Below are 12123 nucleotides of genomic sequence, written 5' to 3'. Positions count from 1 at the left end.
TGATGAATAGCAGTGTTTATTAAAACAAGCACCATTCGAAATGAAAACAGATTCATCATATCCTCGTGTCGAGGAGGCACAAAACTTTACCCTCATGCAAAGTTCACTGCAAAAATGTACAGGTATCTTTATTGCAGAGAAGATCCCAATCCTTTAAATATTTTATGTACTTAACAATCTGTATAATCCCTCTATTTTTATCTTATTGCACCCTACCCCTTTCATGATATTCGTATTAAATGTATTTATTGGTATTGTAAAGAATTCTTTGCTCCCTGGTTGTTGTGCATTTGTGACGGTTTGGTTACGGTTCGTTTTTTGTTTTTATTATTATTATTTATTTCTTGCTCAATTGAAGGTAAACATCACTGTCCTTTTTTTTTTTTTAAGCCGTTATATTCAGTACAGCAGCGTACGTTCATAAAACCACACTCCCCTTAGAAAATGAAACATAGTAAAAACCATAGTGGTATAAAACGACACCAGAGAGGAGACGAAATAAAAATGCGCTTGTGTGTCAGATCACGAAGACAGTTCCCTTTCTTGTGTGTATTTGTGGTGGGGGGTTTTGTTTTGGTTTTTTTTTTTTGTTCTTTTTTTATGAACCATGTAATTCCAAAGTTCCCCGCTTTTTTATGTTCAGATTCCCATTTATTGACACGTGCGTGTTTCACGCCGCCCAAGAAACACGAGCGAGACGTCACCAGATGAGTCTCGGCACAGCTGCTGCTCAGAACAAGTCTCTGCACGCCGTGTCTCGGCAGATCAGAGCGAATGCACCGCCGTCCTCATACCGTCGTGACCCTCATGACAACCTCGCGGTTGGAGGTGGAGGCGAGGCGTGCTTCGCTGGGCCTCATCTGACTCAGGATGTGCAGGATGGTGTAGCCGCAGTGGTGGTTGAGGATAGTCCTGAGCCTCCGTATGCGCTGGTTCCTCCTGCTGCCACTGCCCAGGCTGTGAGGGTTGGAGCGCGAACCACGCGCCGTCGCCTTACTGCTCGAGCTAATCGGCTCCCCCAAGTCCTTGGCCTTTTCATAGTTCAGTACTTTCCACTGCTGATTGACAGCTTGCCAGCGTTTAAAGATCCGGTAGACAGATGAACCCTCGTGGATGATTAGACCTGCAGGAAATATGGATTAATAAGTTCACATGAGGGCCAGTGTGGGAAATTTCCATCATTTAAATAAGTGGATTTGTTTGTTTGTTTATGTAATTGTCTGAAATTATCTTATTTATCTTGGAATGTTTCAGAGAAAAAACACCCAACTTGTGCTGATGTACACTGAAATGAGGAGTAGTGAGAAACGGATGGGTGGATGAATAGTTGAATGGATAAACAGTTGGGTTTATGGGTGGATGAATAGTTGAATGGATATAAAGTTGGGTGGACAGATGAATAGTTTGATGGATGCATGGATGGATGGATGGATGGATGGATGTACTGTTTGATGGATGGATGGATGAATGGATGGATGCACTATTTAATGGATGAATGTTTTTTAAATAGATGGATGGAGTTTGATAATTGGGTGGATTGATGAATGGATGGATGGGATGGATGGATGGATGAATGGATGGATGGATGGATGGATGAATAGACTATTTGATGGATGAATGTTTTTGGAATAGATGGATAGAGTTGGATGGATGGATGGATGGATGGATAGATGGACAGTTGGATGGACCAATGTATGGAAAGAAAAATGCATGGTTCTACAGAGAGACAACAGACAGATAATACTTTTGCAATTATTAATTTGGTCTGCAGTTTAAACACAATGCATTGTGGGTAATGTGGAGTATGTAGTATGGGACTTTCACAATATATCAAACGTTACTACAGAATTGGACTAAAGGACTTTCTTCCACTTTGTTAGTTTGGTTGTTCAGTGAAATAAATTCACAGTTTCATCTATTCATGTAAAGCTGCTTCTTAGTCGCTGATGGATATTTAATCTGCAGCTCTTGTTTCACTGCCAGCTCCTCAGACAGATTAATGCCTGTATACTATACGACCTCGAAAGTCGATTAAATGCGTCTACTCCGCATGATTTTTAAATCGGCACGACTGTGAATAAAAATGTAAAATCTAGCAAATAAAATGTTCACTTTAATCCTGCAGCATTTTCCAGCTCTTGATACAATAGGTTCAGTTTAAACCTCTTTATTAATATTCTATGCACAAATTCTACTAATGCTCTAGACTGCTCCAAGATTAGTGAATTATTTACTAACAGTGAATCTCAAAACTCTCTCCTGAGAGTGCAACTGATCACAAGCGCTTGGCAAATACAGTTTGGTGTGGGTTTCTGACTTATAGGAGTGCATACGGTTCATGCGGTACAGTAATGTGGCATATCACAGGTAATATGTGTAATATCTAAGTAACAGTTCTACACTACATTCATTTTGCTGAAAGGAAAATGATTGTAAAATGAGTCACATCGTGAGTCACAGTCTCTTGAAGTCGACCCGAAGTACAGAAACAGCCGAATGCTAATGGCTGGTGGCCGCGGTAATGAGCACAGTAAAGGTCATCCAGCAGATCCCTGTGTGTTTAATTATATCGCTTTCTGCTCTCACCTATGCACACGATGTCCATGAAGCCGTACATGCCATAGCAGATCTGGAAGAGCAGGTCCTGACGCTGCCACTTTGCCGAGGGGCTGAGCGACGACCAAACCAGCCACGAGATGCTGGCGATGAGGAAGAGCGAGCCGAGGATGATGGCGGCGATCTGCACCTTCTCGATCACGGTCAGAGAGATGGCCTGCCACTGAAACGCAAAAGCCAAGCAACGTTGGTTTGATTGTGTGACAAAATGTGACAATCGTGTTGTTTTACCATAGGTCAAAAAAATTTCGATTATTGCCTCCTGGATGTTACAAACCTTATTTCATATGTGTGTCATTTTCTAGAACAGCCGCTCTGTGAACCACAGGGTTTATTAATGTGTTTCTGTCAATTCTATCCTCATTCATACACGTGTTTGTACATTCTGTATTTCCGTCTTTAGAGGAATACATCAGAGCTGAAGGTCAATGACGAGACTGCACCAGGATAATCGTGAAGGTTGGTAGTATGTCATTATTGTTTAATATAATAGGAAGTGATATTAGTGCGTTGGCATTTAATGTTATAGATTAGATTTATAGAATAAATGCACAAACTTGTGGGTGTCATAATACTTAACAATGACTCATTTGCCTAATTGATGTGCTTGGAGCTGGCATGACTCCAGTCTGAAGTTATCGACTTCCCCCATGCTCTGTTTTAGTCAGGAAATCCATTATGGGCAAAGTGAATCATAGATCACATGCTACTGTCTTGAAATCGAAGGACGTTTCAAAGAAGATGAAGTAACAGAATATTTATGGATTATGCCAAGTGTTGTTGGTGGTGTTGGAACGGGGGGAGGAGGGAAGCAAATCATATTTTCTTTTTGCAAAACTTGTTCTTGAACTCTCACCTGTAGGGGGTTTTTGGTGCTAATGGCCAGCACTTGGTATTTAAAGTAGCAGAGCTCGCAGCTCCACGAGCCCCTCTCGCTGATCCAGCGGATGAGACACGGCTGATGGGTGCAGCGCACGGAGCCATCGCAGCGGCATGGACTCAACAGCTCCCCCTGATGGAAAAATGATCACAAAATATTAGTGAGTAAGGTCATGGGCCTTTTGTTATACCGAATGCCAACCAACGATACTGGTCTCAGAAACAAATCCCCCAAAACATCTACATTCCAGAATTGGTCAGAATTTATTGTAGGACCAGTGGGTTATATGTCAAGTGGGTTCTACAGCTGGCTAAAATAAGTTGTCTTTTATGCTTTAGAATATGGTATAACAGTTATTGGATTTTCTAGAATTGATTCTCAGTCTATTGAGATATCAAATTAGCCATAACTTCTTTGGGCTCTAGAATTCACTCTGCTATACCTGAGGTAATACAGGTAGTCCCTGAGTTAGTATGGTTCGATTTATGATTTTTAGGCCTTACATTGATGATGGTGACCCGAAATATATTTTTGTAATGATTAAAATTTTCATTTTATGTGTACGATACACATGTGAGATGCTTTACTCTCAGCACCGGAGGTTTGGGGTTTCAAAGGCTAATTTTAGCTCTTGTCTCTCTCCTTTTTGTCTCTCTTGTCCATACGCTCGCTGACACACATATATTCTGTCAACTTTATAAATTACAGTACTTTGGATTTCTCCAGTTTGCTAAATTATGTACTGTAACCTGTTAAATTATTAACAAATGACCGTATAATGATACACTGATCAGTATTCTTTAAGACTCCTGGGTCGGCTGGATTATGTCTCGACTTTTTTCAAGTTACGATGGGGTCATCGGAGCACATCTCCATCCTAAGTCAGGGACCACCTGTATTATACTTGAATGAGTTCATCCATTAGGTAAAAAAATTGCTTAGAGGTCCATTGGTTTCTCAAATGGGTTGAACACCTATTGAAGTCTATAACTGGGTGCAAGCTAAATGGATAAAAGTTGTAAATACATTGGGTTTTATGGGAATGGCTTAAATTTGTTGATCTCCAGAATTAGAAGTAACTTCTAGATATCTAAAGTTCACAGGTCAGCGTAATCAAACACATATTACGTATAGTATAGTGTATATATAACAATACAAATATATACACTGTATAATAATATATACATATAAGTACAATGCCACATCTCAGATTGGACTCCCGCTTGAGAACAAGAGCATTTGCTTCACACAGACTTAGCAGAGTATGCACTCAAACAACAGCAGGTATCTGAGCTTCACCCAGTTGATTCGCACCCAGCTGTGAGCCACCGTTGTGGCATCTGTTCACACCTGATATTAAACCAATCGCACACGATGTCCCTATATAACAGCATCATACATACCAGGTACAGAAGGAATATTTTCTCCTCCCCATGGAGTGCAGTATACGCCCAAAAAGTTGTTGAAGCCTAGTTACAGTGCTGTAGATTGTTGTACTGAAATGACGGAAAAAATATTAAGAAGGTAGGTTAAAAATAGGTTCTAAACAAAATGAGGTAGATCTTGTTGGGTTCATATTCTGATTTATGTGAATCATCCCAGTGAACTAAAGTTTGTGGACACCTGAGCATAAGATTAATATGTGATCTTTGAACATCCAAATCCATAATCGCATATGCTGTAATAGTAACCTCCACTCTTCTGGGAAGATGTTCCACTAGATTTTGGAGTGTGCTTGTGGAGATTGAGTAAAGTTAGTTTGGTTTAGATCTTTTGGTTCAAGTGAAGAAAAATGTTCATGGTACTGCATCTAACGATCCTGTACAATTGTGTGTCTCCATCTTTGTTTGGGAAGAACCACGTATTTCTATCCCAATATATTTGACAACAAAACAAAGAAGCAAAAAAAAAAGTGCTTATTTGCGGTTACATTTCAAATGATGCAACATAATCTCAGAAGATAAAACCACTAGTACAAAGATATAATAATGAGAAAAAGCAAGGCATTGAAATAAACATTTCATGGGAGTAGAGTATAATGACTGAGTGTAATTACTGCGTGAATAGTTCACATTAATCACTGCACATTTACTTTGGGTTAACAAAAATGGCTCCTACACTCATTAGTCTTATGCATGTAAACTAAAACCAGTTAAAAATACGAATTTCAGTGCGATAGCAGGTGTTAAATGAGCTTCAAATACAGTTCGAGCCAAAAGAAGAAGGGAATCGTGCGTAACACTCGTCCAACCTGTGAAGAGCTTTTAATTCTCGATTTCTGCCCGAGGTCTGAATTTCCAATGTGCACAATTTCAATATTAAATCCTCTCTGCATGTGTGTAACTCAACTCAAAACCACCATACTGTGCTACAGTGACCATTATGCTATTCTTTCTTATATTTAAAGCTGTGTCCTGCCTTCTCTATTAAAATCCCCATGATATTATGTAAAATCCAGTTAAGGCAATTTGAGCAAACTTACTGACTGAATGTATAAGATGAGATATTACTCATAAAGTTGCTCATTTGCATGAAGCTGGTGTAGAGGCCTGAGTGGAGTAATGTGAAGAACATGCAGGTTAATAAGAGTTGAGCTGTTCCTGCTTCCCTCCTACATTCAGCCAAACAATCAATACTGGTCTCAAACCCATCAGACATGAATTCCCCCGGCACAAGAAAATCTCCATTCTAGTATTTCCTGTAAGTTCACCGGCCTCTAGAAAGGGTTGTAAGTCCACATGCGGTATTGATATGGTTAGAATTTACAGTAAGTGCATTTGGGTATAGAACTGGTTAGAACTGGTTACAAAATCATTTGGTTCTAGAATTAGTTATATTGTCTCTGGACTATAAAATGTGCGAAGCTGCTATTGGCTCTGAAAATGGCTAGGAGAAATTGTATATTGACTTGGTTTCTGGAATTGGTTGGAAGGGTACTGCATCTAGAATTGGTTCTCAGTCCATATGGCTATAGAATACACTAATTAGTTGGGTTTTAAAATGGTTTGCAGGTCTAGTGGGATTTAGAAGTTGGTTCTAGAATAGTTTGCCAGTCTAATGCAAGTTTGCTTTAAAATCTAAAATTGATTTCAAGTTGTTTGCATTATAAAATTGGATTATAATAATAATAATTGCTAGAATTTGTTATATATCTATTGGGTTATAGAATTTGTTGTCTTTTGGGTTCTGGAATTGGTTGCAAAACTATTGCCATCTAGATCACAGTCCATTGGGTTGTAGAATTAGTGGTCAATTAGTTGTAAGTACGTTGAGTTTTAAAATCGTTAGCAACTCAAGTCGTTAGTTTGGATATCAAATTGATTGCAGGTGTTTTGGGTTTTACAATTGGTTCCATGTCTGTTGGGTTCTAGAATAAAGTTTAAGTCCAGAGGGTTAAGGAACTGGCTACATGTCCTTTGGGTTCTAGAATTGGTTGCAGTCTTTTAGCTTCTACAATCGGGTTGTAAGTCTAGTGCATTATCAAACTGGCTAGAACTGTTTCAGTCAATTGGGCTATAATGAAATGAGAAATGGTTTAAATGACTTTATTTCATCAGAGGTATCCAGATCTAATCTAATCCAAAGACCCAAATGTTTGTGACTGTAATTAGGAAGCCTGCATATTTATATTTTACAGTTAATACAAACACAATTTTCCCTATCGGCGTAAATGATTCACTCTGTTACTGTGCCTGCCTTTAATAAAGCACTCATTTAGAATCTCATTAGGATCCGAGCATGAGCAGTTAATAAGTTCCACAAAAGTTTCCTGCTTCCTTATTTAATTCCCAATCAACAACCAGACTGTTGTTAATAATCGTGATTAAACTGCAATAAAAAGCTTCCGGCTGGTGATGCATCTAGAAATGCTTGTATCAATGATGGTCAAAGTTTTAAAACAAGTTACTTTAGTAATAATGTACCTTTGTAAGGTTACTAACTCTCAGCAGTTTTATTTAATAAATCACAGCATTTAAATATATAAATTGTATGTTAACTAGTGTTTGAGTTTGAGCCTCCTCTTTTAGATATTTGAAGTTCTCCTACTGACATAATTCGTGTAATCTTTCAGGGTTCTAATTGGGACTCTGTAAGGTACAAATTATTTTTCTTTCATTCTTTCATGAAGAGGTGAATAGTTAATTATAGGTTACAAATGTGGCCTGATCGTGCAACCATTAATACCAAAGCAGTGTTAAATCAGTCTTGGTTCTGATTAGTCAAAGTTTCGATTGATTTTCTATAACAGACGTACTGCAAGGTATGTGCCAGGTTTAATATTAATACCATGCTTAAATATATGATTATCTCTGTAGTAACAGTTGGCAAAGGGACTTGTGTGCTGCAGGCTATAAAGAGAAATCTGCATATGAGGTTTTACACATGGTAAAGCGTTCAGTGAGTTGATTTTAGGATGAAATCAATTTGATCTAATTTAATATCAAGTTGACATTGTATGCACAGCTTTACAGAAATGAATAGATAAAAAATATCAATTCATTCGTCACTATACATTTTATAAATACCCTTTAAGTACAATATTAAATGTAACTATATATGGATAAAATGTTCATGTACATTCTTTTTTATAAAAATCCCCCCTCAGTACATGTTAAAATACTCGTCTCTGGTAATCACATACTTTAAGATGGTGATTATGGATCGTCTAAAATAAATTCAACATGTTTTATGTACCTCTAGATATGAAGTGTTTGGTAATCAGCTACACGTGTTAATTGCGTGCTCTGTCCAGCCGTGTCCAATCCAATCTCAGACGAGTGTTTCTGTGCCAGCTTCGATGAATCACAGCATTCACACAATCCAGCAAATGGACATTTAATAATTTTTTTTTAATAAATAACAAAGGCTGATCTTTAACCATGTCACATCAAGGTTCCAATAGATTGCACAGCCAGCTGCAATCACAGCACATATTGTGCAGATCTCTCAAAGCCCTGCTCACTTTTATCCCGAACACACAACACAAGCTGAAGACCGATCGCGGTGGGCTTACATAGAATCCCAAGAAATATGGCATAAAAAGTGGTCCATTGCATAGTTCGATTAAAGCGGGAAATCGACAGCGATTGTTATATGTTTGTTCAAAGAGATTGAGGAATATATCAAGCTTTATGAAAAATGATTACAAAAAAATGACGAGATGAGTACAGAGAAAATTAAGGAAAAGGTGAATAGGTGGGGAACATATGGCAGGCTAGCTAACAAAATCCTGCTCTTTATAAACACGAGAGAAAGAGGGAGAGAGAGAGAGAGACGGAGAGAGAGAAAGCAATTTGTGGGCATTAATAGCATTGATCTGTTAACTGTGCAGCGCTGTTCTCAACCCCCAACACATGAGGGAATTTGAGGTGTGATGAGAATGTAGAATGCGAAATGTATGAAACATTGACAATAGCTGCTAGATTTTTTTTTTTTCGCTCGAGCTCCAAATTTCTGTCAAGCAGAAATGCGAGTAGAACACCAGTAGAATAGAAACGTAATAAAATTATCTTAGGACAAAAAACAAACCCTCCTGCTAATTCTGTCTGATCTCTAGTCTGGAAAAGCTCACGTCTAAAAGTCTCGTGTTGCTGTGGGAGTGGGATAGACCCAGTCTAGTCAAACTAGCCCAGAGAAGATTTGACAGTGGGTTGTTTTGCGACTGCACTGACCCATCCTCTCTTATTCCATCTAACTGTTCGTTGTGGGCAAATACTGGAACAGATATCGCCGATTAAAGCCTGCGCAGTCGTAGATGAGGGGCTACTATTTGGGCCAAAGCTGCTCCAACTATAGAACATTATAATTCTTATAGAGCGAACGCTCCAAGATGTTCAATCATCTCAACACAGAATCTGCTCAGCTGCTTGTATTCCTTAATCATTTCTAGACTTGGTCATTTTTAATGATCTCATAGCTTTCACTTTTTTACAGTACAGAGCATGAGGTCAGCACTTTGTGTTTGAGTTTTCAATTCTGATTGGTCAAAATGTAGTGATTAGGCTTCTATAACAATAATTTACATTCCATTCCATTCTAATATGGATACAAGTATTATGGCATCGCAATGCCCCTGTTGTACACAAAGCCAGTTACATGAAGATGTTTTACATGAGTTGAAATGGATGATCTTGAGAGGTCTGCTAATAAAGCCATAAGCTTCTTGACATAAATCAGAATGCCTAAAAAAAAACCCTTACTCATCATAAAATCGCTGTAACTCGCATCATTATGTGGTTTGTCGTTTGTAGAACATGGTGACAAAAATCAATAGGATCAAATTCAGTGCCAAATAAAATAAAAAAAACATTTATTGGTTGTAAACGGTTGATTGATAAAGATTTCGATTACTGTGATGCACAAACGTGTGTATGTTTTAATATATATATATATATATATATATATATATATATATATATATATATATATTGCATTAATGAGCCTCGACCGCCCGTGACCCAGTCGACCCTGTCACCGGTTCACCACTGATCCTTCCTTGGAGCATTTTTAATAGATTCTGACCACTGCAGACCAGAGCTGCAGTTTTGGAGATGACCCAGTCGTCTAGACGTCACAATTTGACCTTTATTAAACTCGCTCAAATCCTTACTCTCGCCCATTTTTCCTGCTTCTGACACGCCAACTTTGAGGACAAAATGTTCACTTGCTGCCTAATAATATCCCACACACTAACAGGTGCCATGATGAAGAGATAATCAGTGTTCTTCACTTCACCACTCATAATGTTATACCTGATCGGTGGTGTACACTATGATTTTGGGTCGTCCATGAGACCAACATGAAACGATCGTAAAGATTTCTTAGGTTGTGGCTTCTAAATGTTGTACTGTAATGTTCAAAGACAACCATAGTCTCAGAAATGTAGTATCACCCTCACCCCGTGTGTTTGCTGCTACAACTACTGACTAGCCAATAAAAACGCGACATGAACGTATTGAAGAACGTGACATGCAACATCGTGTATTGTTGAACGTCACATGCCGCTGAAACTTAAAAACCACGCAGGAACTAAAAGGAATACCGGTACATGGGATTCTAAAATCTATAGTTATCACAAATCTATAGTCTGACTCTGCATGTAGGCTAAGTTTATAGTTAGAAATGCTTACCTCAAGCTCCCTTTATGAAACTGCCATTCAGTTAGACCTCTTTTTCCCTTCCTAACCCCAGCCATGACCAAGTCAATGTCCTCCTCCTCCTCCTCCTCCAACCTCTTCTTCTTTCAGTACACAAACCACAATCACCAAACCATGATTCATCTCGCTCTGTTTGTTTATTGCTTGAGCATGCTGATGACATCATATTCTTCTATACTACTCTACGTCGTGGCCTAGGATTTAACAGGTTTCATCTACATACACAAAGTCTACATACATGTCACACGATGTGATTTATAGTGATTTTATAAAACTGCTGAAATTACAGATTGTAGAAGCACCAAGATCATCAGCTGAATGTAGTAAATGTAAGCGCCCCCGAATAGTTTGAAAGACAGCCTCCCATTTACCACCTGGAAACGACTGCGCTATTTATCTTCTTCTGATCTTATGTATCTGGACACATTGACAGTGGGCTAATGAAGACTGATATTCCAAACTGCACCATCCATTGACTAATCATATTTACTGAGATAATTTGACACACAGAAAGCTGATGTGATTTTCTCACCTGTTGGGACTTTATCAGGATAATTCGATAATTCAATAACGGTCCCGCCATGATCAAAGACACCGATTACAGATGCAGGACCTGGCATCTAACACTTTATCAAGGACATCAGGCGGCGGAAATGAGATTTTGTGGGAGGGGGAATCCAAGATTGCTGTTAAAGAGTCTTATTTATTGGACTTCCTTTTTTTCCCTTTCTCGGTTCCGTTGCCATATGAGACGTTTTTAAAATCGGAAATAATCTAACCTGTGAGAGGATGACTACAAAATCCTGAAAAATCCTATTGTGTCTGTTTTTTTGTATTATTATTTCTTTCTTTTAAACACCACCGCGTTTTAAAATCAGCCAACGACCAAACCTAACCTACATTAGACGAGCTTTACTGACTTCCGCGCATCTGTTCTTTCACATCTTGGCCGCACACCAAACATCTATTCACCATCCTGTCTGTAACAAAAACAGTGTGTCATCCATCTGCTAGCCCTCCTGAATATTCTCTGTCCTAATAAGGACTTTTCACTGATTGGCAGAACAGCTTCGAAATAAAGTAAGAATAGTCTAGAAAGATAGAACAATGTAGCCCAATCTAAGAGTCTCCATTGAAATTCACCAAAATAATACGGAATCTGGACGTGTGGACGATTGCAGAAAAGTTCCCGGGATCCCATTCAACATTCAATATTCATAGCTATAAAGATAACATGGCATCTATAAAGAATCCTTATAGATACTTTTTTCTGCAAATATGTGACGTAAATAACAATGCTGGCATCAGTTCATTCCAGATTTACATTTCTTTACTATCATAGTCACTATGTAGTGCTTTGCTAAATTCTCCATTCTGATTGGTCAGAAGCTGCTGATTCAGTTGCTCTGACAGAAGTCTTGGCTGTAATTCAAACGTTTTAATAATGCGTCGGATCGAATCCCTTATCGT

The 12123-nt window shown here is 38.5% G+C and overlaps 1 protein-coding gene and 1 long non-coding RNA gene across 2 annotated transcripts in view; one reads left to right on the top strand and one right to left on the bottom strand.

Annotated features, from left to right (window-relative positions):
- march9 (membrane-associated ring finger (C3HC4) 9) overlaps positions 1-12123 on the bottom strand; it is a 15902-nt gene continuing 3779 nt past the window's right edge. The window contains exons 2-4 of the mRNA XM_046869358.1: positions 3473-3628; positions 2587-2779; positions 1-1123 (exon numbers count right to left, since the gene is read on the bottom strand). Of these exons, the coding sequence (XP_046725314.1) occupies positions 789-1123; positions 2587-2779; positions 3473-3628 (684 nt within the window). The 3' untranslated portion in view covers positions 1-788. The remainder of the gene's footprint in view (positions 1124-2586; positions 2780-3472; positions 3629-12123) is intronic.
- Positions 2631-12123, top strand: part of LOC124398882 — a 21261-nt gene continuing 11768 nt past the window's right edge. The window contains exons 1-3 of the long non-coding RNA XR_006928143.1: positions 2631-2759; positions 3020-3075; positions 3479-3656. This is a non-coding gene — a long non-coding RNA (uncharacterized LOC124398882). The remainder of the gene's footprint in view (positions 2760-3019; positions 3076-3478; positions 3657-12123) is intronic.

Source organism: Silurus meridionalis, chromosome 16 (assembly GCF_014805685.1).
Source record: "Silurus meridionalis isolate SWU-2019-XX chromosome 16, ASM1480568v1, whole genome shotgun sequence".
In the NCBI taxonomy this organism is placed as follows: Eukaryota; Metazoa; Chordata; class Actinopteri; order Siluriformes; family Siluridae; genus Silurus; species Silurus meridionalis.
This window is presented reverse-complemented; position numbering and strand designations above follow the sequence as displayed.